Source organism: Oncorhynchus mykiss, chromosome 16 (genome assembly GCF_057628025.1).
Source record: "Oncorhynchus mykiss isolate SJ-2025 chromosome 16, ASM5762802v1, whole genome shotgun sequence".
NCBI classification, from domain to species: domain Eukaryota; kingdom Metazoa; phylum Chordata; class Actinopteri; order Salmoniformes; family Salmonidae; genus Oncorhynchus; species Oncorhynchus mykiss.
The window spans coordinates 33,848,407-33,873,808 of NC_143037.1; the positions used below are offsets into that span (position 1 = coordinate 33,848,407).

At 41.2% G+C, this 25,402-nt stretch overlaps 1 protein-coding gene and 1 pseudogene across 3 annotated transcripts in view; one reads left to right on the forward strand and one right to left on the reverse strand.

The window, feature by feature from the left end:
* The first annotated feature begins 509 nt into the window (after window positions 1-509).
* On the forward strand, window positions 510-1,346 carry LOC149976652 (E3 ubiquitin-protein ligase TRIM35-like; annotated as a pseudogene).
* Window positions 1,347-5,379: 4,033 nt separating this feature from the next.
* Window positions 5,380-25,402, reverse strand: part of LOC110491825 (TOX high mobility group box family member 2) — a 120,318-nt gene continuing 100,295 nt past the window's right edge. For all 3 annotated transcript variants that reach the window (XM_021565614.3, XM_021565616.3, XM_090202569.1), the window contains 5 exons: window positions 24,347-24,574; window positions 15,422-15,502; window positions 10,071-10,442; window positions 9,744-9,880; window positions 5,380-6,875 (listed from right to left, as the gene is read on the reverse strand). In XM_021565614.3, coding sequence (XP_021421289.1) covers window positions 6,833-6,875; window positions 9,744-9,880; window positions 10,071-10,442; window positions 15,422-15,502; window positions 24,347-24,574 — 861 coding nt within the window. In that variant the 3' untranslated portion in view covers window positions 5,380-6,832. The remainder of the gene's footprint in view (window positions 6,876-9,743; window positions 9,881-10,070; window positions 10,443-15,421; window positions 15,503-24,346; window positions 24,575-25,402) is intronic.

Genomic DNA, 25,402 nt, shown 5'->3' on the forward strand with positions numbered 1-25,402 from the left:
AAATGGAGATTGCCCTCAGTGGCACTGCTCATGATGTCACGGATGCCATTATGGCAAAGATGCAAAGGTGTGGCCTCTATCCAACTCTATGGCCTAGAAATACAGCTATGCATGGCGTGAATGCCTTTTGACCAAAAGTCTTCGTCAGGCACCATTGAGATTGAAGGTTAATGTGTCACTAAAATCGAGGTGGAGCTCAGGTGGAATGTCAACATTAGATGATAGCAATAACAATATCTACACAATGTGTAATAAAGAGCAAAGAAAATAAAGACAGGGTTGTCGAAATTGAGAGTGAATTTGTTCCATCTGTCATCATTACAGAGGGACTGTTTGTAACTTTCACTCTTAACATGATACCCAACTGGAATTTGTCTCCTGACAAATATCAATAGACCAAACAATTGCCAAGACATACTGATCCATCCAAACAGTAGATTCCAAGTGCAGCTGTTAAAAGTGAAAGTTCAAAGTTTACTGCCTGTAGTCTAGTTTCTGAGTGGTCTACGATGGCGACACCTGCTCCTGTCCCTGAGCTGTTGCTGGCCTCTCTGGAAGGCTTGGTCTCAGATTACCTGAAGAGATTTCAGTGGCACCTGACTATGAACGTGTTAGATGGCTTGTCTCCCATTCCTAAGGGCTGTCTGGAGAATGCTGACAGGCAATATACTGTAGAGAAGATGATGAAGGAGCTGTGAAGATCTCACTGGAAATTCTGAGGAAGATCAACCAGAATGATCTCGCTATAAAGTTAGAGAGAGACACTCTAGGAAAGGTTCTGACAATAAAAAAGACTGCATTTAATCAAAAGGAAGAACTGAAATCCAACAGGGAGTCTTTGAAAGAATCAAGAAAACGACTAAAGCATGGAGGTCCACATTAAGAAGCAATGTGCAGACATAGCGAGGCAGATAGAGAGAGTAGTTTGAGAAGTTTCACCATTTCCTTAAAGAGGAAGAGGAGACCAGACTGGCTGGGCTGAGGCAGGAAGAACAGCAGAGGAGAAGACTATTGCCAGCGAGATGGAGAGAATTCATGAGCAGATCTCTCTGAAACAAGACCTGTAGAAAGACGACCTTACATTCCTCATGAGCTACAAACACACCCAGAACAACACACACCCCGGTCCACAGTTGGTCTCAGGAGCGCTTCTCAATGTGGCCAAACCCCTGGGAAACCTACAGTTCAGAGTCTGGGAGAAGAAGAAAGAGTTGGTCCAATACACTCCTGTGATTCTGAACCATAACACTGCAAACCCCTGTCTCTCTGTGTCTGATTATCTGACCAGTGTGAGATCCAGTGGGGAGGTGTTCTTTTACGACCCCAAAGATATGACACACATCTAAGCTCACAAAGACACCTTTACTGAGAGACTGTATCCATACTTCCTTGTTGGTCTGGCTGATGATGACAAAAACCTTGATATACACATCTGTCAAACAGAGGTGTCTCTGACTGTCATCTCACCATTGAAATTGTAGTTTAAAAAACGGGCTTCAATTTCTTTTCTGTTTAAGACATTGCATCATTTTTTGCCAATGCCTTACTTTATTATTTATTGGCATTATGGCATAATGTTATTGATTATAATGTGCTTGTGCACAACAAACAATGGTATTTTGAATTTCTGATCATTATTGTCTTCTTCTTCTTCTTCTTGTTACTTCTTGTTCTTCAAATGTCAATCAAATGTATTCATAAAGCCCTTTTTACATCAGCAGTTGTCACAAAGTGTTTATACAGAAACCCAACTTAGACCCCAAAGAGCAAGCAATGCAAATCTAGAAGCACGGTGGCTAGGAAAAACTCCCTAGAAAGGCAGGAACCTAGGAAGAAACCTAGAGATGAAGTAGGCTCTGAGGGGTAAACAGTCCTCTTCTGGCTGTGCCGCGTGGAGATTGTGTACATGTCTATTAAGGTCAGATCAAAGATGACCAGCAGGGTCAAATAATAATCACAGTGGTTATAGAGGGTGCAACAGGTCATAAACTCAGGAGTAAATAGCTGAGCATTCAGAGGTCGAGACGGCAGGTGCGGTAGAGAGACAGAAGATGACACAGGACACCACATAAGACAGGATAATTATACCAGATATAACAGACTGACCCTAGCCCCTGGTACATAGACTATTGAAGCATATACACTGGGGACTGAGAAAGTGGGAGTTAGGAGACTCTTCTTCTTCTTCTTCTTTACCACCATGATCATCATCATTATGAACATCACGTGAAGAAACACATAAGTTCATCAGAGGTGGTTCCCTGCAGATCATAGCACGTGTAACGTTTTCAAATGTGTTTTTCTTCCTGTAATGTAATAAATCAACTAATCATCCGAAATAGTTCCTCGACTCACCGCTTCTGACAGACCCAACAACAACCTTGTAATGACTCGGTTTATCAGCCAGGTAACTAACTGATTAAGTGCAAAAAGAAGAAATGTGTGTGTGTTCGTGCGTGTGTGTGCTCGCTCGTGCATGCGTGTGTGTGTGTGCACGTGCATGCGTCTGTTCATGCTTGTGTTACGGGAATAGCTACCCAATAAACAAATCACCATTAGTTAACTATTGTCAGAAGATTATTGTTGCTTCCTTGTGGCCAGGTGTATTAAAGCTATCCTCTTTCTCCAGCTTAACAGAACATATAGCTGATTACCTGAAGATAACCTAGAAACTACCTGTGATTCACTCTGAAAGGTATGCTAGTCAACTACAGCTACTCGTCTGAACTACTCACTGAATTTGTCTTTGCCCCCTGTCTCTGTCTCACTTGCTCTCACTCTCTCTCTCTCTCTCTCTCTCCCTCTCTCCCTCTCTCTCCCTCTCTCCCTCTCTCTCTCTCTCTCTCTCTCTCTCTCTCCCTCTCTCTCCCTCTCTCCCTCTCTCCCTCTCTCAGGTGACTATCATCATGGCGATGTTGTTGATCATCCTTCTGCTTCACTTTACATGATTGATTCATTGTGTGTGTGTCAACATTTGAATTTGGGAAATGCTATCATTATTCTGATAAGACCTGCTGCTATTTCAGATCCCTTACTGGAGGCCAATGATGGGGAACAACTCCTCCCTTTTGATAAGTGGTATATCGCCCCCTGCTGTAACAGGTCTGAATTGACCTCTTCACTGAATTCGCTAACACTTCATCATCATCATAATTGATCACATATGATACATCCCTGTTACAGAGCCCTTACTGCAGACGAACCTTCAACAGATTCCTCCTATGGGTGTTTTATCTAACAGTAAGGCTGGGATTCAATCCCAGGCGTGTCATAGAGGTTCGCACTGGACAACCGTCAACACGCCTTTTCAAGGTAATTTACGCTTGAACTGACATTCGCAGCATTTACAATGAATATCGCAGTCAGTGCGCTTCTCTGTAGTGGGCCTTAAAGAAGTCTGTCCCAGCCAGGCTATGTAACCTATGATGAGGTGTGGTGTTTATATTGAGTGATGTCGCACTGCCTGTGTCTTTCCTCCCTACAGAGACTGAGGAGGTGAAGACAGAGCAGGTTATGTCCTTCCAGCTGGACCAGATATGGGTCCCGCTGCTTTATGTTTGTCAGTACGCAGAGGACATGGCTTGAGGCAGAGGTACACCGATATTTTAAAACACGTCTTCCACTCGGAAAGATTCCATTGTCTACTCTGTATTGAGTCTAAAAAAATATACAGTTTTGTAACAAACTCACTTGTCAGTACTGACTCTCTCTCTCAGCCTTCCTATAGCGATACTGCATGCACTCTGGGGCAAACCTTGCGTCCGTACACAGTTCAGCAGAGCATCACTTTGTGCAAGAGTTGGACGACATACGAATGATTTAACCTATGCTTGTAATCGTAGGATTTGACCATGTTCAGGTACAGTGCCCATGAATTACGCCACACCTAGCTATACAGTAGGTTTGGGAATACTTAGCACAGAGCCACACACGCAGGTTGTACAAATGATGTACAACCCATTTGACACATTGGTTGTGATACATCTGACATTTTTGTGATAAAACATAGAGTTTGTATGTACAGAAATTATTACACAACCATTATCTGGTGTCTTCACGAAGCTTGTGTAGTTTCCAAAAAACTCTTAATTGTATCACAACCGTTGCCAAATGCGTTGTACATCAGCTGTACAACTTGAGTGTGTACGGAGCCTAATTTTGTGGCTTTAAAGAGATTCCCATCTGCTCTGGTTGAATAAATTAAATGTTTCCTTCAGAACCGGGTGTGGCTTTGGAGTGAAGGGTGAAGATTGGATTACACTAGCTGGCACACAGGAGAACACAACAATTACAATGGCCAGCGGGAGCCTTGTATGATGATGAACTCTGGAGGTACATTAAACCTACTGTCTTTTGATCCTAATCACTCACCTCACCTTAAAAATCAATCAATTTCAATTGGTGATGTGATTTTTTATCCTTGTTTCCCCTATAGGTGAGAAACGCTGGAATGATGAAATATGTAGAAACAAATGTTATTTTGTGTGTGTCTGCCTTTAATACTAAATGTTTTTTGATGTAACTGCTAAGAAATGCATGATATTCGCTGCTTTCTTTTTTATACAGACATTTTGTCAGACACGATTAAAAGGATAGTTCAGAGATTTTCCATATTTAGATATTTGTTTCCTTGCCTTGAAAACGGTCTATGGACAAGGAGGGACTGCAATTCACACTTTAGTCTCTGAAAACAATTAACAACATTAGCATTTTGGGATCAATTTCTAGTGAAATCGAATTGTCCCTGTTAAGGATTCAAAAACATTAGTTTTACAGCAGTTATTGTTTAAGAACATGTTTCACGCTAACACTAGAGGGCACTATATTATCATGTTTTGCAGTTACAAGCCATATGTGTGTGAGTGAGTGAGTGAGTGAGAGAGAGAGAGAGAGAGAGAGAGAGAGAGAAGAGGGATGATAGATTCAAAGAAAATTCTACCTCTAATCCAACTGTGAAATTCAGAAGTGTTTTTTTTTTTTCATTTTCAGGTAGGCCTAGCAGTACAGCGCACACTGCATTAACTCTCATAGTCTTCTCATCTTTATAGTCTAACCTGATGAAAATGAAAACATGCTGTGTGAACAAATATGTCTACATTGGTTCAGCTAACTAGTAGCTAAATAACTGATATACAGTATGCACATAAAACTGTACATGATTGCTATACTTTAAGAATTGGTTGTAAGATGTTTCCACCATTGTAAAACTCTTGAGAGAAAGTGTGTAAATGCAGTTTTCAAGCAGGGTGAAGAATTTGGACTCAGCCTATTACGTGAGGCGGCCAAGCCTTGAGAGGAAGTAGCCGTCCACTCGCTAGCCTCACCATATAAATGTGATAAACCCCCTAAGAACAAGTCAAAATAAACAGAGACACAGAGTTTATTTTCCACTTACATTTTATTACTGACAAAAGAAAACAAAAAAAAGCATCGCCACACAAAATGAACCAAATGCTGGCAAAAAGCCAATGCACCAGCAAGAAGTGATGTACAAATAATAGTTATTCAAATTACCATGGAATTTAATAATAATAATAATAATAATAATAATAATGCACCCTGATGAAAACAAGCCAAAACGTTACTTCATATCATTCATAAATATGTGAAACCAGTCAATCGAATTAAATAGAATGACCATATTGCGTCCATAAACATGTTATTCAACAAAACTAAATGGGTTCTTTCATCGCTGGCTTTACAATTAAAAGTACATTTTGCAGGTCTGTACACAAATGAAATATCTACCAGTGACCATTCCTTATAAACTGAAATTGTGCTACAGTGAAAAACATTTTTTTTTAAGAATGACATTTTTTTCACAAAAAAGTGTAAAGAAGAATTCAACACAATTTCTAAAACACCTAATAAAACTAGTCAAAAACTTTAAAACCCACTGTTATGCTTTTATCTTTAGTAACATTTCACATTTAGCAACATTTTTTTATTTCACCTATACAAGTGGTGCTGGGGAGTAGGGGGGTGTTGTCCGCTGGACCAGGAGAGGTTTAAACTAAGGAAGAGGTTTCACCTTTGACCTCTTCGGTCCAGTCACATCCTGAGGACAGGCTAGAAAGTAGCAAGACCAGTGAACAGAGCTTTAACACAAGATTTAGTGTGTGTATTCCCTCACTGAATCCAGCACGCACAAAAATCACATAACCAAACAAAATAATGTTTAAAAAAAAAAAAAAAAGCAAGGGATTGTGGCTAGATACACACATCTAGGCTTTGGGGGGCAGGTTCCATCTTGGTAGATATTTACAATCACTTTGAAAAAAAAGGGGGGAAGCTCTTATTTGGAGCTGGGTTGACGTAAGGATGTTGTCTTTTTCTAATTTCACTTTGTGTTTTTGCTTTATTTATTTTTGCTGAAATAGTTGTATCCTCCCTTAGTGAAGTGACTAGGTTCTAGGGTCCTGAATCTTAACCTAGACCCCTACAATGAATATGCTTACTGTATTGTTTCTCCCGAAAGTGGGCAGTACATGGCAAAACTGAGAGGACGAAAGACGAAAGGAAAAGCAAAATAGGAGAGAAATTAAACACTTTGAAAATGTCAAAACAAAGGCAGGAGACGTTTTTTAGTCTTCGTGTACTGTATGTTGACGTGAGCTTGAAGCTTAACCCCCCACAAAATGGAACATTCATGGAAAAAGGAAGCAAGGCTCCTGTCCAGTCTAAGTGCTTGGCAAATATGTGAAGTAGTAGCAGTCTTTGGGATTTTAAAAATCCTTCAGAAAAAAACAAGGAGGAGAAAGATACATTGACGTTGTTGTTAATGAACATTTGTAAACTCCCTGGAGTCTTGACTTTTGGAGGTCCGTCAGCTTCAAGTGAGGTAGAGAGGCTTGTCCCGAGCTCCCATGCCACTGCTGATGAAGAGAACATGGAGAAGATGGCGTCAAAATCCAATGAATTGAATGCCACTCAAAAAACATATATTTATTATATTCAGTACTATTTATTTGGCAGAGAAGGAGAGCTGTGCTGAGGATAGCAGTGGAAGCATAGCATAGCAGTTTAAGTGAATGAACATAGCAGTGGATGCATAGAGGTGGAAGTGAATGAACACAGTGATGTTGCAGGATCTCGTCCAAAGGTGGGAGGTAAAATTGTGAAGAGGAGTAGATTCAATATTGACCCCTGAACACCACTTGTGTGACATCCACACACCAGTGGTTTTTCAGTAGGACAAACTGTTGCCGGTCAGTGATGAAATTATTAAGTCAAACACGGAGCTACTTTTTTTTCAAAAGTATGTTGTGAATTTTCAAAGTAGTACACAACTCCAAACTGGTAACACTTGTAACGCAGTCAGTCTTACATTTAAAACCTTTCATTGTGCATTAATTTGTCTGTAGACATCTTTCACGACACAACCATTGATCCAAAATATGTTTATTCTGAAATATAATGAATACATTGGTTTAATCACCAAAACACAACATAATGATTGATATCTTCTCAATTGAGTTATTTTAACAACCAGGTAATCCAACAGCAAAAAATGTAATATGCATGATTCAAAATTGCCCTTTAATGTGGTATGCTACAGTACCATAAACTACAGTCAATTAAACTGTTTTCACATTAGGCAATACACTTGCACTCTCTATTTAAAAATTATGATCAAAGGTGTGATCATCGAAGACATCTTTCGTTCAGAAGTTTGGGTCACTTAGAAATATCCTTGTTTTTTAAAGAAAAGTACATTTTATTGTCCATTAAAATAACATCAAATTGATCAGAAATACAGTGTAGACATTGTTAATGTTGTAAATGACAATAGTAGCTGGAATATCTACATAGGCGTACAGAGGCCCATTATCAGAAACCATCACTCCTGTGTTCCAATGACACGTTGTGTTAGCTAATCCAAGTTTATGATTTTAAAGGGCTAATTAGTCATTAGACAACCTTTCTGCAATTATGTTAGCACAGCTGAAAACTGTTGTTCTGATTAAAGAAGCAATAAAACTGGCCTTCTTTAGACTAGTTTAGTATCTGGAGCATCAGCATTTGTGAGTTCGATTACAGGCTCAAAATGGCCAGAAACAAATACCCTTTTTTCTGAAACTCGTCAGTCAATTCTTGTTCTGAGAAATTAAGGTTATTCCAAGCGAGAAATTGCCAAGAAACTGAAGATCTCTTACCGCAGCGCAAACTGGCTCTAACAGAACAGCGCAAACTGGCTCTAACCAGAATAGAAAGAGGAGTGGGAGGCCCCGGTGCACAACTGAGCAAGAGGACAAGTACATTAGTATCTAGTTTGAGAAACAGATGCCTCACAAGTCCTCAACTGGCAGCTTCATTAAATAGTACCCGCAAAACACCAGGCTCAACGTCGACAGTGAAGAGGCAATTCCGGGATGCTAGCCTTCTAAAGCAGTGTGAACCCCCCCAACCCATCAAGCAACTTCATTTTGGATACATGTTTACTGTTTTGGACTTTATGGATTATTTGTGTATTGTATTGATATTGTATTACTGCACTGTAGGAGCTAAAAAAATTATTGCATGCCTCATCCATGGCCTGAAGGAGGGTTTTACGCTCATGGGGATGGCAATCATACATCTTCCATCATGTATTGTATTTTAAAGTATTGTATTGTATATAATTATTGTAGGGTTCCTGTACATGGCTCAGTTCATAAGCACATGGCACTCGCAACACCAGAGTTTTGGGTTCGATTTCCACTGGGGTCACATACCCCACTGCGTGAACTGTTGTCACATTGGACAACAGTGTCAGCTACGCAAATTGTATACAGTATATTATGGTATTACAGTACTGTAATGGCCAATGCCATTTTAGTAAAGCAGTGTGAACCCCCCATCCCATCAAGCAACTTAATTTTGGATTCATGTTAACTATTTTGGATTTTATGGATTATTTGCGTATTGTATTGTATTGATATTGTATTACTGCACTGCAGGAGATAAAAACACAAGCATGTAGCTGCACCTGCTAACATCTGCTAATATGTATAATATGTATATAATATGTATATAGACCAATAAACTTTGAATTGATTTGTTACATACAATACATCTCTGATTTTGTCAATATCAGATTTTAAAAAATGTACTGTGAAGTAAAATCATAATAGTCATCATCATAGTAGTGCATCCGAGTATATACAACTTTCTACGTTTCTACTTTACAGACATAAATGTTAATTATGTAAAAAAATAATCTGTAGTAGACAAACCAGTTTACATGTAAAATCTCTAGGTTTACCAAATGTTTAAGTGATCATCAATTAAGTCGGATTTAGTATTAGTAAAATTACTTTTAACAAAAGATGAGAGAATCATAACAAAAGTACTGTGAGCATTGCATTGTGAAAGGCAATTATTTTATATATAAAAAAATGTATTGCAACATGAAACATGTATGTGAAACTCTGAGTAAGTTTGGTGAAAAAGTGGGTTTATGATGTTTTGATGCTTAGAGTTTTGAAACAAATGCCTTTTTGATGATCTGTTTTGAGTTTTGCACTAAGAGTTTCCATAAACTTGTGAATATTGCACCAAAGCGGTAAAACATATTGTTGATTTCATCAGAATAGCAACTGTGAGTCACACCTTCTCACAGTGTAGGGAAAAGTGTTATTTCACTACTGTGCCTTTTGAATAAACAGCACAGTGTCCATTTTAAGACACCCTCAGCCTCACTCTGGCAAAGGAATGTTGATAAGACTGTTACTCGTCCCAGTAGGGTATCAGGGCATGCTCACCTGCAATGGTTGGGCCCACAGTCCCGGTTGCAGTACTCGCCGTCCCAGTCTGGGTTCTGTCCATGCCCTGGGTTGGGCGCCCCCGGGGACTGGGACCCCCCCACACTGTTCTGGTAATCCTGAATGTGAGAGAAACCCTGGAGCAGAAGAGAAAACAGAGGAGTGCTCTGTTAAAAAACGCTACCACTTCAAATGCTCCAATTTGGTTGGTGGGCTTCCATGACGTTCACGTCTACTGCAGGCAACAGGGGCAATGCTAAACTTGTTTCCCCACAACTCTGAATGGCCAAGCAGGGCTGAATGCTGGAGAACAGAGATTGGACTAACCTGTTGGCTGAGAGGAGGTGAGTGCAGAGACCCCTGGAGCCCCATTGAGTGCGACTGAACCTGCTGCATGCGCAGGGAACTCTGGTGCAGGGCGAGCTGGGAGGGGTGGAGGGGTGGGCTGATCTGGAAGGGGGAGGGGGGTGAGGCACTCATGCTGGGCGGCAGCATCTGGGATTGGCTAAGGGTCCGGGCCAGGGCGTGGTGGGGCGGACCGGCGAAGCTCTGCAGGTCCGACAAGGGGAAGGAGCCAGGGCCCAGACCGTAGGGGGAGGAGGCCTGCGGGGGCACGCTGTACAGGGGCTGCTTGGGGGGCAGCATGTGTGAGGGCTGGCTGCTTTGGGAGCTTTTTGGTTCGACAGGGTCATTGTAGGGCTGGAGGGGAGAAATACAAAACAAAGAGGATGTAGGAAGTAGGAAGGTTAGGATATTTTGTAAAAGGTGTAAAAACTCTCACATTTTTGTTGCGATTTCATATACTGTTGACCCCCCCCCCCCCCCCCCAAACTAATCTCTGATACATGAAAAAGGCCCTATAGCACCATTCAAGGGTTATTCAGGATCCTACTCAGGGTCCAGGCAGTGTCAGAGATAGGCACTAAAAATTGTCAAAGACCTCAGCCACCCCAGTCATAGACTGTTCTCTCTACTACAGCATGGCAAGCGGTACCGGAGTGTCATGTCTAGGACAAAAAGGCTTCTCAACAGTTTTTACCCCCAAGCCATAAGACTCCTGAACAGGTAATCAAATGGCTACCCGGACTATTTGCATTGTGCCCCCCCAACCCCTCTTTTTATGCTGCTGCTACTCTCTGTTTATCATATATGCATAGTCACTTTAACTATACATTCATGTACATACTACCTCAATTGGGCCGACCAACCAGTGCTCCCGCACATTGGCTAACCGAGCTATCTGCATTGTGTCCCGCCAACCCCTCTTTTATGCTAATGCTACTATCTGTTCATCGTATATGCATAGTCACTTTAACTATATATGTACATACTACCTCAATTAGTCTGACTAACCTGTGTCTGTATGTAGCCTCACTACTTTTATAGCCTCGCTGCTGTATATAGCCTGTCTTTTTACTGTTGTTTTATTTCTTTACCTACCTATTGTTCACCCAATACCTTTTTTGCACTATTGGTTAGAGCCTGTAAGTAAGCATTTCACTGTCTACACCTGTTGTATTCGGCGCACGTGGCAAATACACATTGATTTGATTTGATTTTGATCATAAGGAAACACCGCAGCAAATTTTTCAAAAGGTTGAACGAAAACAAGTGTTTCTTTTTGGACAAGTTCAGATAGTCTCTCCCTATTATGACCCGTTTTCGTGTCGTGCCAAATTAATGCGACCAACTAGTGCTGGGTCATGTGTGATGCACAGGGTTGCAAAGCTAAAGGTTTACCATAGTTACAGGAATCTTCAGTAAATTTGGTAATTAACAGAAAATCTATGGCAATGTATCAGAACTTTCGTAATTTATACTTGAATAACTTCATAAAAAGTAATTATATATATAGTATTCATTTGTTATATCTGTGTCCATATTGTCCATTAATTTCTAGTAGATAGACCATATGGTTCAAGAGAAAATAGCCTAATTAATGAAAAGAGCATCTAATCAACAATGGCATTATTTTCAATTAACTTCAATGCAACTCTTCCAACTATTGACTTTTTCACAACGGCTATCAGTTTGAAGCCAAACGTTTTACAACAAATACATACTGACAGTAAAATAAATGTGTAATTTTAATTTTATTTTTTAATTTCATGCTTACCTCCTCGGTAACACTTTACATTACGGTCATATTCATGTCATAATATGTCATCACAGCTGGTATAACTTGTCATAACCTGTGATAATATGGTCATAACACTGTCATGACACAAATTTTCGGACCTGGTGTGACATATATTGCATTATTTTATGGCTGGTTATGACACAGTACATACAGTAAGAGTGTCAAAACCCACAAAACCTACCGCACAAGGCAAAATATTCAATGAAACCATAGCCTACATGTCAATAGTATGTGTATGTTATATACCATTTTCCAAAACGGATCATATTGACCATATTAAATGATCATTGTAATTGCACAGAAATTGAAGTCAGACATGCACCTCCCCCAATGCTCTGTTGCTGATGACTGGAATGAACGCAGGAGCAGATGTCAGGAGCAGGACAAGACAACCCATTGACTGATGACTGACATAAGGCTATGTAAGTAATTGGCCTATCTGGTTTATATGATTATGGTGGTCATAATGCTTCTTGACAGTGTCACAAAGTGTATTTTCTGCAAGTTATTTAAAATATTAAAAACAAAACATGACTATAAACATAATTTATTTGAGCTGTTCTTGCGATAATACAGAATATTTTTTTATTATTATTACCAAATAGGGCTATCTTCTGTACACCACCCCTACCTTGTCACAACACAACACAGCTCAAACGCATTAAGAAGGAATGAAATTCCACAAAATAACTTTTAACAAGGCACACCTCTTAATTGAAACGCATTCTACAATGTAGAAAATAGTCAAAAGAAAGAAAAACCCTGGAATGAGTAGGTGTGTCCAAACTTTTGACTGGTATATATATATATATATAATTACAGTTGAAGTCGGGAGTTGGAGTCATTAAAACTCATTTTTCAACCACTCCACAAATTTCTTTTTTAACAAACTATAGTTTTGGCAAGTCGGTTAGGACATCTACTTTGTGCATGACACAAGTAATTTGACCAACAATTGTTTACAGATCTGATGTTATGTCTAGTGGAAAAAGGGGGAGGGCTTGCAAGCCAAAGAGCACGATCCCAACAGTGAAGCACAGGGGTGGCAGCATCATGTTGTGGGGGTACTTTGCTGCAGGAGGGACTGGTGCACTTCACAAAATAGATGGCATCATGGGGTATGAAAATGATGTGGAGATATTGAAGTAACATCTCAAGACAGTCAGGAAGTTAAAGCTTGGGCACAAATGGGTCTTCCAAATGGACAATGACCCTAACCATACTTCCAAAGTTGTGGAAAATGGCTTAAGGACAACAAAGTCAAGGTATTGGAGTGGCCATCACAAAGCCCTAACCTCAATCCTATAGAAAATTAGTTAAACATTTTAAAAGGCAATTGCTACCAAATACTAATTGAGCGTATGTAAACTTCTGACCCACTGGGAATGTGATGAAAGAAATAAAAGCTGAAATAAATCATTCTCGCTACTATTATTCTGATATTTCACATTCTTAAAATAAAGTAGTGATCCTAACTGACCTAAGACAGGGAATTATTACTAGGATTAAATGTCAGGAATTTTGAAACACTGAGTTTAAATGTATTCGGTGTATGTAAACTTCGACTTCAACTGTACATATAAATATACTTAAGTATCAAAAGCAAATGTAACTGCTAAAATATACGTAAGTATCAAAAGTAAAAGATTAAATCATTTCAAATTCGTTATATTAAGCAAACCAGACAGCACCATTTTCTTGTTTTTTATTTATTTGCGGATAGCCAGGGGCACACACCAACGCACAGACATCATTTAAAAACGAAGCATGTGTGTTTAGTGAGTCCGCCAGTTCAGAGGCAGTAGGGATGACCAGGGATGTTCTCTTGATAAGTGTGTGCATTTGACAATTTTCCTTTCTTGCTTAGCATTCAAAATGTAATGAGTACTTTTGGGTGTGAGGGAAAATGTATGGGGTAAAAATTACATTGTTTTCATTTGGAATTTAGTGAAGTAAAAGTAAAAGTTGGTAAAAATATGAATAGTAGAGTAAAGTACAGATACGCAAATAAAACTACTTAAGTTGTACTTTAAAGTATTTTTTCTTAAGTACTTTACACCACTGAATATATGTCACAACGTGTAATATATTGGTCATGACAGTTACGACCATATTATGACAGGTTGTGACTAGTTATGTCAGCTGTTATGACATATTATGACATGGTTATGACCATGCCATAACATGTTAAGACGCTGGGTGTCAAGTAAAGTGTTACCAAACCCTCATATTAAACACCAAAAGGTATTCACTTAGTCAATGGTTTATTTTTAGGTTTTGTCAACAACAACAAAAATGTAATCATCTTATTTAATAATTTCATATATTTTGATAATGAGGCCACACAGAGGACCAGAGATAATTACAAACACCCAGAAGGGCCAAGTACTCAGAAGGGCCAATAGATGTCTTGTGACAGATTACATCAAATCTTTGAAAGATATCAAAATACTTATTAACTCTTTATGTATATCATGGGTGCATCATTCAGAGCAGGTGCAGCCCTCGCCTTGCTCCCCCTCCCCCACCCAACCCCTATGATGAGCTGTCAGATTGCTTATCTGAACCTATCAGTGTTGATTACAGGGGCAACGGTGCCCATTTGTATGAATTGTTGCCGGGCCACCGGATAATGATCAATGGACACCTTGACAGATGGATGGGAATGGAGAGGGCACACACATACATATACACATATATACACACACACGCACACAGGAAAATGAGACTGTTTGCCAGAAGAACAAATGGAATGACAAAAGGAATCTCCCCGACGCTACATTGTGGGCTGTTAACGCGACCCGGCACTAAACAACACAATTCCACCATTCCTTCCTTCCTCTCCATGTTGCTGCGTAAAAAATAGTGTGCCATCACTCATAGGAAAAAAGGAGAATGTCATATATCTAAATTAGCAGCAAGGTGTCACACTGAAAAAATGCTACAAAAACCCAATTATGTGTAGCGTTGAATTGGATGTGCACTCCCAAGCAATGCAACAGAAGACACAATAGGTGCATCAATAACAACAATAAACCAAGAGTTCCATGCATATGTCTTGCATGAATAGCCATAGACAAGACATATCCTATGAAGACAGATACAGATAATGGCCCAATGATATATATATAAATAAAATAAAATAAAGTAGTTTTGTGACATGCGCCGAATACAACAGGTGTTGACTTCACCGAGAAATGCTTAATATATTGTATACAAATAGAGGGCATACATACAGGCCCTACAACCAATAACATCAACATATGCCCTTTCTAACCAAGCTTCTTTACTGAATAGCTCTTTTGGCATACAGGAGGGAAAAGTATGACATTCCCTCTATCGGAACAACTGTCCCAACACCGACCCCAACCCCAACTCCAACTCCAACCTATGGAAATAAGGTATTGTCCCTCGTATGCTATAGTCTTGTTGCATCACTCTACCTCCACTCTCCGTTAGCCCCTCCCCCACCATTAGCTGCGATTTTTCATCCAATCCATCATCATTTTAAGCAAGCCTGGCGTGTCATAAGCGTTACCTTGGAAACGAGACTGGCTCTGTACGTGGCGAGGGCTTTCAGGTACTCTTTCTTGGCTGCTTCGGTTTTCCTCTTGTACGCCTGGAAATCAGAGGAAAAAGAGTGAGATGAGGTCTACCCACGTACAGACATAGAAATGTGCACATAAACACACAAATGGTTCACTTTCCACTGGAGCCAATGGAACAGAACCCTTCCATTTCCACATCATACTACATCCGTATGTCCTTATTTCCTCCATTGTAGAAAGACATCATTTCTATACTAGAGAAATTAACTGGCACTCTCCATCATTTTAACACTGCAACACCCATTGCATCATACACTCATAAACTGACAAAGTAAAAATCTGTTGTTCTTCCCCTGAACAAGGCAGTTAACCCACTGTTCCTAGGCCGTCATTGAAAATAAGAATTTGTTCTTAACTGACTTGCCTAGTTAAATAAAGGTAAAATAAAAAAAACTCTAAATGTTGGTGCCATTCTATAAAATAAATAAATGGTTTGTGAGTGTGCATGCGTGTGTTGTGTGTGTGCACCCACATGTGTGTACGTGTGCCTGTGCATGCATGTGTGTGCGAGTGTGTGTGTGTGTGTGTGTATGTGTGTACGCGCATGTTGGCATGTGTGTATGTCGAGGGAGGTTGTAAATAACAAGCACACAGTAAGCCCCAAGAGACCAGGGTTGTGGGGTAAATAACACTTAAGCCCTGATGCACCATTGGTTGCTTCCAGTGAATACATCATAATGGATTAAAATTCCAGCATTGCAGCATTTTAATTGACAGTTGATTCTAAAATGGATATAAATACAAACAGTATTCAGACCCCTTGACTTTTTATACATTTTGTTACGCTACAGCTAGGAATGCATGATATATGATATATGCATGATTATTGATATATCGGTGTCTAATATTTTAGTTGTTGTTTTTTTAATACATTTTCTAACATTTCTAAGAACCTGTTTTTTTGTCATTATATGGGTATTATGTGTAGATTGATGAGGGGAAAAAACAGTTTCAATCCATTTTTAGAAAAAGGCTGTAACGTAACAAAATGTGGAAAAAGTCAAAGGGTCTGAATACTTTCCAGATGCAAAATACATGGGATGGGGCATGTACACTGGTTGTATAAAACATTAAGAACACCTGTTCTTTCAATAACATAGAATGACCAGGTGAATCCAGGTGAAACCTACTATCCTTCATTGATGTCACTTATTAAATCCACGTCAATCAGTGCAGATGAAGGAGAGGAGACAGGTTAAAGAAGGATTTTTAAGCCTTGAGACAATTGAGACATGTATTGCGTATGTGTGCCAATCAGAGGGTGAATGGGCAAGACAACAAACCTTAAGAAGGTGTTCCTAATGTTTTGTACACTCAGTGTGTATAGATACACATCACAGCCAAAAGTATATGGACATCCCTTCAAATTAGTGGATTCGGCTATTTCATCCACACCGTTGTATAACATCGACAAACATTGGTAGTAAAATGGCCCGTTCTGAAGAGCTCAGTGACATTCAAAGTGACACCATCATAGGATGCCACCTATCCAACAAGTCAGTTCGCATAAAAATCGTCTGTCCTCGGTTGCAACACTCACTACCGAGTTCAAAATTGACTCTGGAAGCAACGTCAGCAGAAGAACTGTTCATCAGAAGGTTCATAAAATGGGTTTCCATGCCTGAGCAGCTGCACACAAGCCTAAGATAACCATGTGCAATGCCAAGCGTTAGTTGGAGCATTGTAAAGCTCGCTGCCATTGGATTCACGAGCAGTGTTGTGATGAATCACGCTTCCCCATCTGGCAGTCCAACGGATGAATCTGGGTTTGGGGGATGCCAGGAGAACGCTACCTGCCCCAATGCATAGTGCCAACTAGAAAGTTTGGTGGAGGAGGAATAATGGTCTGGGGCTGATTTCATGGTTTGGGCTAGGCCCCTTAGTTCCAATGAAGGGAAATCTTAACGCTACATCATACAATGACATTCTAGACAATTCTGTGCTTCCAACTTTGTGGCAACAGTCTGTGGAAGGCCCTTTCCTGTTTTCGCATGACAATGCCCTGTGCACAAAGCGAGGTCCATACAGAAATGGTTTGTCGATGTGGAAGAACTTGACTGGCCTGCACAGAGCCCTGACCTCAACCCCATAGAACACCTGGGGGATGAAATGGAACACTGACTGCGAGCCAGGCCTAATCGCCCAACATCAGTGCCCAACCACACTAATGCTCTTGTGGCTGAATGGAAGCAAGTTCCCGCAGCAATGTTCAAACATCTAGTAGAAAGCCTTCCCAGAAGAGTGGAGTCTGTTACAGCAGCATAGGGGAGATCAACTCCATATTAATGCCTATAAAGCAAAGATTGCACCGGAAGAAATGGCGGGCGCCGAACCAATTCTGCTATTATGTGGGGGTTTTTCGGTTATTTGTAACTTATGTTGTACATAATGTTTCTGGACAGCGATCACTCACCTCGGATTAGACAAAATATCTTATGTTTCACTGAATCGTGGCTGAATGACGACATGGATAACATTCAGCTGGCAGGATATACGCTGCACCGACTAGATAGAACAGCACACTCCGTAAGACGAGGGTGGCAGTCTGTGGCGGTCTGTGTATATTTGTGTGTATATTTGCAAACAACAGCTGGTGCACGAAATCTAAGGAAGTCGCTAGATTTTGCTCTCCAGCAGTAGAGTATCTCATGATAAGCTGTAGACCACACTATTTTCCAAGAGAGGTTTCATCTATATTTTTTCGTGGCTGTTTATTTACCACCACAGATGGATGCTGGCACTAAGACCGCACTCAGTCAGCTGTATAAGTAAATAAGCAAACCACTCACCCAGAGGAGGCACTCCTAGTGGCCGGGAACAGTTTTACCTCATTTCTATCAGCATGTTAAATGTGAAACCAGAGGGATAACAATTCTAGATCACCTTTACTCCCCACACAGAGACGCGACAAAGCCCTCCCTCACCCTCCATTTGGCAAATCTGACCATAATTCTATCCTCCTGATTCCTGCTTACAAGCTAAAATTAAAGCGGGAAGCACCAGTGACTCTAAAAAAGTGGCCAGATGAAGCAGATGCTAAACTACAAGACTGTTTTGCTAACACAATCTGGAATATGTTCTGGGATTCTTCCAATGGCATTGAGGAGTACACCACATCAGTCACTGGCTTTATCAATAAGTGCATCGAAGGCGTCATCCCCACAGTAACTGTACGTACATACCCCAACCAGAAGCCATGAATTACAGGCAACATTCGCACTGAGCTAAAGGTTAGCGCTGCCGCCTTTAACGTGCGGGACCCAGAAGCTTACAAGAATTCCTGCAATGCCCTCCGACGAACCATCAAACAGGCAGTGCCAATACAGGACTAAGAATTAATCGTACTACACCGGCTCCGACGCTCGTCAGATGTGGCAGGGCCTGCAAACTATTACAGACTACCATCAAACAGGCAGTGCCAATACAGGACTAAGAATGAATCGTACTACACTGGCTCTGACGCTCGTCAGATGTGGCAGGGCCTGCAAACTATTACAGACTACAAAGAGAAGCACAGCCGCAAGCTGCCCAGTGACACAAGCCTGCCAGATGGGATAAATCACTTCTATGCTCGCTTCGAGGCAAGCAACACTGAGTCATGTACGAGATCATCAGCTGTTCTGACGACTGTGCGATCATGCTCTCCGTAGCCGAAGTGAGTAAGACCTTTAAACAGGTCAACATTCACAAGGCCGCTAGGCCAGACGGATTACCAGGACGTGTGCTCCGGGCATGTGCTGACCAACTGGCAGGTGTCTTCACTGACATTTTCAGCATGTCCCTGATTGAGTCCCTGTGCCCAAGAACACCAAGGTAACATGTCTAAATGACTACAGACCCGTAGCACACACGTCCGTAGCCATAAAGTGCTTTGAAAGGCTGATTATGGCTCACATTAACACCATTATCCCAGAAACCCTAGACCCACTTCAATTTGCATACCACTCAAACAGATCCACAGATGATGCAATCTCTATTGCACTCCACACTGCCCTTTCCCACCTGGACAAAAGGAACACCTACGTGAGAATGCTATTCATTGACTACAGCTCAGTGTTCAACACCATAGTGCCCTCAAAGCTCATCAATAAGCGAAGGATCCTGGGACTAAACACCTCCCTCTGCAACTAGATCATGGACTTCCTGACAGGCTGCCCCCAGATGTTGAGGGTAGGTTTGCCACACATCTGTGACGCTGATCCTCAGGAGTTCGTGCTCAGTCCCCTCCTGTACTCCCTGTTCACCCACGACTGCATGGCCAGGCACGATTCCAACACCATCATTAAGTTTGCAGAGGACACAGTGGTAGAATTGATCACCGACAACAACGAGACAGCCTATAGGGAGGAGGTCAGAGACCTGGCCGGGTGGTGCCAGAATAGCAACCTCTCCATCAACGTAATCGTAAGACAAAGAGGATGATTGTGGACTACAGGAAAAGGAGGACTGAGCACAACCCCATTCTCATCGATGGGGCTGTAGTGGAGCAGGTTGAAAGCTTCAAGTTCCTTGATGTCCACATCACCAACAAACTAGAATGGTCCAAACATAAACAGTGCAGCGCCCTGGATGAAGAGCATGTTAAAGGCTTTGTTCAAGGGCCCAACGGTAAGGCAATGTCTTCAAGATGTGAACATAGTAGCCATCCAGTTGCCACATCAATTCCCGCCTTTTTCCAGAGTCCGTCCTGGGCTTTCAAACCAGCCCCCTTTCGGTTACAGGTCCAACTCCTTAGCCGCTGGGCTACATAACCCTTCACTTGAAGTGAGTATGCGTAAATCATTCATAACACCATTCATGACACCATTCATGACATGAGAGTTGCAGTATCATCCATTACAATATTCAAAACAACTTTAATTCATAACAACTGGTGCTCTGAAGATCTAGGTTGGATACTTATGGACGGGATTACAATGGGCAATGGATAGCATAACTGGAGATTTATGGAAATTATTTTTGAAGGAAATTTGTCAAAAATGTGGTCTTCAGTTCTACGTAGAATATTTGGCTATTGGTTAATTCGCCATCCCTCCCTGATAGCTAGAATTATTATATTTTTTTTTACAAAATAACTATAATATTAAAGACAGCCGAGACCAAATGCATGGTGAAAGGTAAAATCTTAATTTTGCAATTTGCTATTGAGACTGTTGGGTGGAGATGAAGATGAACAATACAGTTTATTGCCCTAAATAGACAGAGACAGAGACAGATAGATGCCCTTGAGGCAAATCCAATGACATTTTTTTTTATCATTCTGTATTCTGGGCAGTTTCAAAATGCCAGGCAACAGAAATAAATAAAAATGGCCGGAAATGAGAATGTCACATTCTCGGCTGTCAAAAGTGTAATTCATCACAGAAGAAGAGCTGAGAACATAGCGGCTCCAGTACAGTACAACAGACTGCCTGTACTCATATACCTCATAGACAAGACCAACATAATGTCTTATTCTTTACACTGTACTGTACACTGTAAACAAGAACACTGTACTGTCCTATACCTTACACAGTACTGTACACTGACTGAACACAAACCACTGTAGGCTGTCCTATACCTTAAACCGCAGGATTGGTGACAGGAGGAAGGGAATGCTTCCTTTCTTCCTCCTTTCCTTGGAGTAATCGTTGATCTAACGTGACTGGATTGGGGAAACAAAGGTTCCACTATTTACCTTCCATCATCCAGACAGATCCCTGATCCATGTCAGATCAGTGATTACTTCAAGAAAGGGAGGGAAGAAGGAAGGATGCATTAAAGCAGTGGCCAAGATTTCACTTTCCCCTGCCTTTATCCAACCCCTCCCCCCATCTCTCCTTCTCTGATCTTTGTATCCTTCTAAATCAAATTGAGCTTCAACTGCTTTCAATTGAAAATCCAGGTGACAACAACAGCTGTGGATGCCACTTCAGGTGACTTACAGTTTTTTTTGATTGCTAAACGACAGTGGGCACAACTGGAGTCACATGTGCAAAACTCTAACTACAGTCTGCACTACCAACAGTCAACTGAGCTAAACAGTTCACATCACCTGCAAAACTCATTCCAAGCAACACAACTCTTAACACATGGCTCAAAACACGCTCAGTGCAGCCAAGCACTATGCACAACCCTCACTGAGATAACACACACTGTCACTCAGAACACACTGAGAGTAAAAACACTAGCATCAAACACCAATACAGAAAATACAAACTTTTCATCTTTACAGTTTGAACAATTTCAGTGACTTCATACAAAGTAATATTTTCTTCAAAGAAAAGAGTGACATTCTTTCACATGATTTATTACATTTTTTAGAACATAACAATTCTTTAAGGTAAATGAAAATTAGCAGTTTGCTTCAATAGTCTGTAGTAATTTACGGAATTACAGTAATGAGAAAAAAAATAAACTAAAAGTACATACTGTAATTCGAACAAATAATTGAGGGGCTAATCCTGCCTCTCTCTAGCATCAGGCCACAGGTTTTCTTCAACATCACATCTAATGTTTTCTCGCCATGCACCTGGGGAAGAACCTTCTGGAGTGCCTTATCCATCCCTGGCAGTCCTCTGGACTCGTGTCCTCACATCCGACACGCATGGCTTCCAAAAGAGACATTTGGTCATGTGGGTGGTGACCAAACACTTTCCACCTCCAGGCAGAGAAAAACTCCTCTATTGGGTTGAGGAAGGGTGAATATGCAGGCAGGTACAAAACCATAAATCTGTGATGTGCTGCAAACCAATCTGTGACAGCTGCAGAGTGGTGAAAAGCAACGTTATCGCAAACTATGACAAAAACTTGGGGGTTTCTTACTGGCTCCCCCTGTTCTGCTGGCACTAGCTGAGCATAGAGCTGTTCTAGGAAAGCTATAAGCCATTCTGTGTTGTATGGGCCAATGAGTGGTGTGTTGAGAAGCAAACCATCATTGGCCATTGCAGCACACATGGTGATATTTCCCCCCCTTTGGCCTGGAACCTCCACAGTGGCCCTTTGACCTATAACATTCCTTCCTCTGCGCCGTGTTTTGGCAAGGTTAAATCCAGCTTCATCGATAAATACAAATTAATGTGGTCTTTCCAGTGCTTCCACCTCCATTACTCTCTGAAAAACAGTAAGTGCACAGTTTTACTGTAGAAATGCTAGTGTTTTTTTTTTACTGTAAATATTTTGTATAGCTGTGTACGTAACCTCAGACGTCTTACCTGGACATATTGGTATCTTTGCTCTTTTACCCGTTCACTGTTTCTCTCGAACGGTACAGTGTATAACTGTTTCATTGTAACTTGGTGTTTCTTTAGGACTCAAGCAATAGTTGTTGTGCTGACAGAATTAACATTTTCAAATATATCATTATCAGCCAGCACTCTATCTTGAATCTTCCGCAGTTTTATTGCATTGTTGACAACAACCATGTCAACAATAGCATTTTCCTGCGCATCTGAAAATATTTTATCTCTTCCCCCTGTTGGGGGCAGCCTTTGGGTCCTGTTGTAAAAATATATTTTACAGTCAAACTTACTGTAATATATATCTGTGTAAATATTCTATAATTGCAATACAAAATAGATTCCTGTAATGTTTTCATTTACTGTAAGGATGTAACTCTCACCTGTTTGCATGATGGAAAATTCGCATTACAGATGCCACTGTGGATCTTTGCAGATTGGGTTGCACCCTCAACCCTGCCTCTCTCAATGAGAGACCATGGTTCACGACATGGTCTATACGTGTAGCCCTTATTTCATCTGAAATAACAGCTCTTTGTCTTCTTTGTCTTCCTCCACGCATCCGCCCTCTCCCTGCCACCCTTCTCCCTCCACGAACCCATCTTCCTTGTTCCATTTCCAAAATGAGTCTTTCTGAGCTCTACCTATATATACTGTAATATGTGTGTGTGTTCACTAACAAGTCTAAAACAAGACACCTGCTTAGCCTTTCAGCTGAAATTGCAATCAGCAGTGTTTGAAAGGCACAAGGCTGAAGTCTATTCCGTTTTGAATGTGTGGTTCACAGTTTTGACAGCAGTGTGTTAGCATTTGAACAAAGTGCTGTAAATCCACAGTGTTGTGCAGGTTGTGGTTAAAGTCATGGGATAAGTGTGTAGAGTTTTGAAAACTGTGTTCAAGCAATGAAAAACGAACTAGAGTTTGGTCCACATGAACTGCTGCTGTGCAGACTGTAGTTAGAGTTTTGCATATGTGACTCCAGTTGTGTCCACTGTCGTTTAGCAATCGAAAAAAAATGTAATTAGCGCCCTGCCCTAAAATGCAGTACAATATAGGGGAAACATAATATTCCATTCTAGATTATAACAAGATTGGCTCTGCTCTGTATCAGCTGTTATCAGAACTGTTTGAAGGGGGTACTCCATTGCTAAATAAACAGTGGGTGTTTATCGACATTGGCCAGGTTTTTCTGTCAAATGACTTTTCTACAGTTGCTGCTACACACGGAGGCTCTTCTCTTTGGCTCTAATTAAATGTAGAAAATAAAATAATTTTAATGAGAGCCAAGGGACCGGGGATAAACGGATAGATTATCTTTAGAAAGAGCAGAACTAGCTCATTAAGGTGAGTTCTATCTCTGTGCACTGTGCTCTGTTAATTACTATATATAATGGCTTGGAATGTCTGCTAGTGCACTTGCTCCATCTACTGGTAACTCAGCAATGTGTGTCTGAGTGTGTGTGTGTGTGTGTGTGTGTGTGTGTGTGTGTGTGTGTGTGTGTGTGTGTGTGTGTGTGTGTGTGTGTCTGAGTGTGCGTGTCTGAGTGTTTGTGTGTGTGTGTGTGTGTGTGTGTATGTTTGTGATCGTGCGCGTGCATTTGTGCAGACACACCTGTGTATGTGTGTGTGTTTGTGCACCTGTTTTGCCTCCTCCCCCAGGCTGTCCCACATGGAGGCCACTAGCTTGGACACATCCCCGAACGTGGCGTTGGGGTTTGAGCCCTTGATGGCCGCCTGGGTGTCCCTGAAGAAGAGGGCATAGGCCGACACGGGCTTCGATGGCTCGTTGGGGTCCTTTTTTTTCTTCTTCTTCTGCGGTTTGGGCTTGGGCTTCATCATCTCCGAGGATGGCCGCTTCTCCCCTATCTGGAAGGGAGGAGTGATGGAGGAAAGAAGGAGAGGAGGAAGGAAAGAGGGAGAAAGGGAGAGGGAGGATTGTAAGCAACAATGGACATAACATTTTCCCAACAAATAAGGATCTCAATGAAATCGGTTGTTGGTTCCACCTATTGTAATTCTATGGTTAGTCTGTGGAAGCTCAATTTATGTTGTTGTTGTCTATGCGAAAGGTCAACACTACTGAAAGAAACTGAACTATAGAACCGATGTCCTCACAATGGTATCACCATCGAGACAGTGGAGAGACAGGTAAGATCACCTCTTGTAGGGAAAACCCTCGACAGGGAAAGAGAGCAACACTGTTTTATTATTGACAAGTACGACATGGATGGAACAGGACTACTCGATTTCCTCCACAAACAAAAACACATAATGAGCGGACGAGAAATGGAGGATTCTGAGAAAAGCAACAGCCCCTTCTTCTGAGAAGAAAAAGAAAACAAATCAATTTGGCTGAGGATAAGGGAGAATGGAGGCTGACAGAAAGCTGCCGCTGGTATGGAGCTCATTTTAGGACACACTCACCCTCAGCCCAGTATCTCTACCTCCCAAAAGTATGGTGAACATTTTAGGACACCCTCTGAGGGAGAGAAACTTGGCAGAGTACCGTGGTCTGGAGGAGGACACTAGGTAGTACCTTATCACAATGAAATGTTGTTTTATACTACTCATTCACTCTACATGCTGTTTTATACTCGACTTTGTGTGTGTGTTTGTTGTTTTTAATGTATTTCATTTTTGGGAGAGGAGAGAGGATGAGCAAGGCAATTATAAGTTTGGGATGATTAGGTGGCT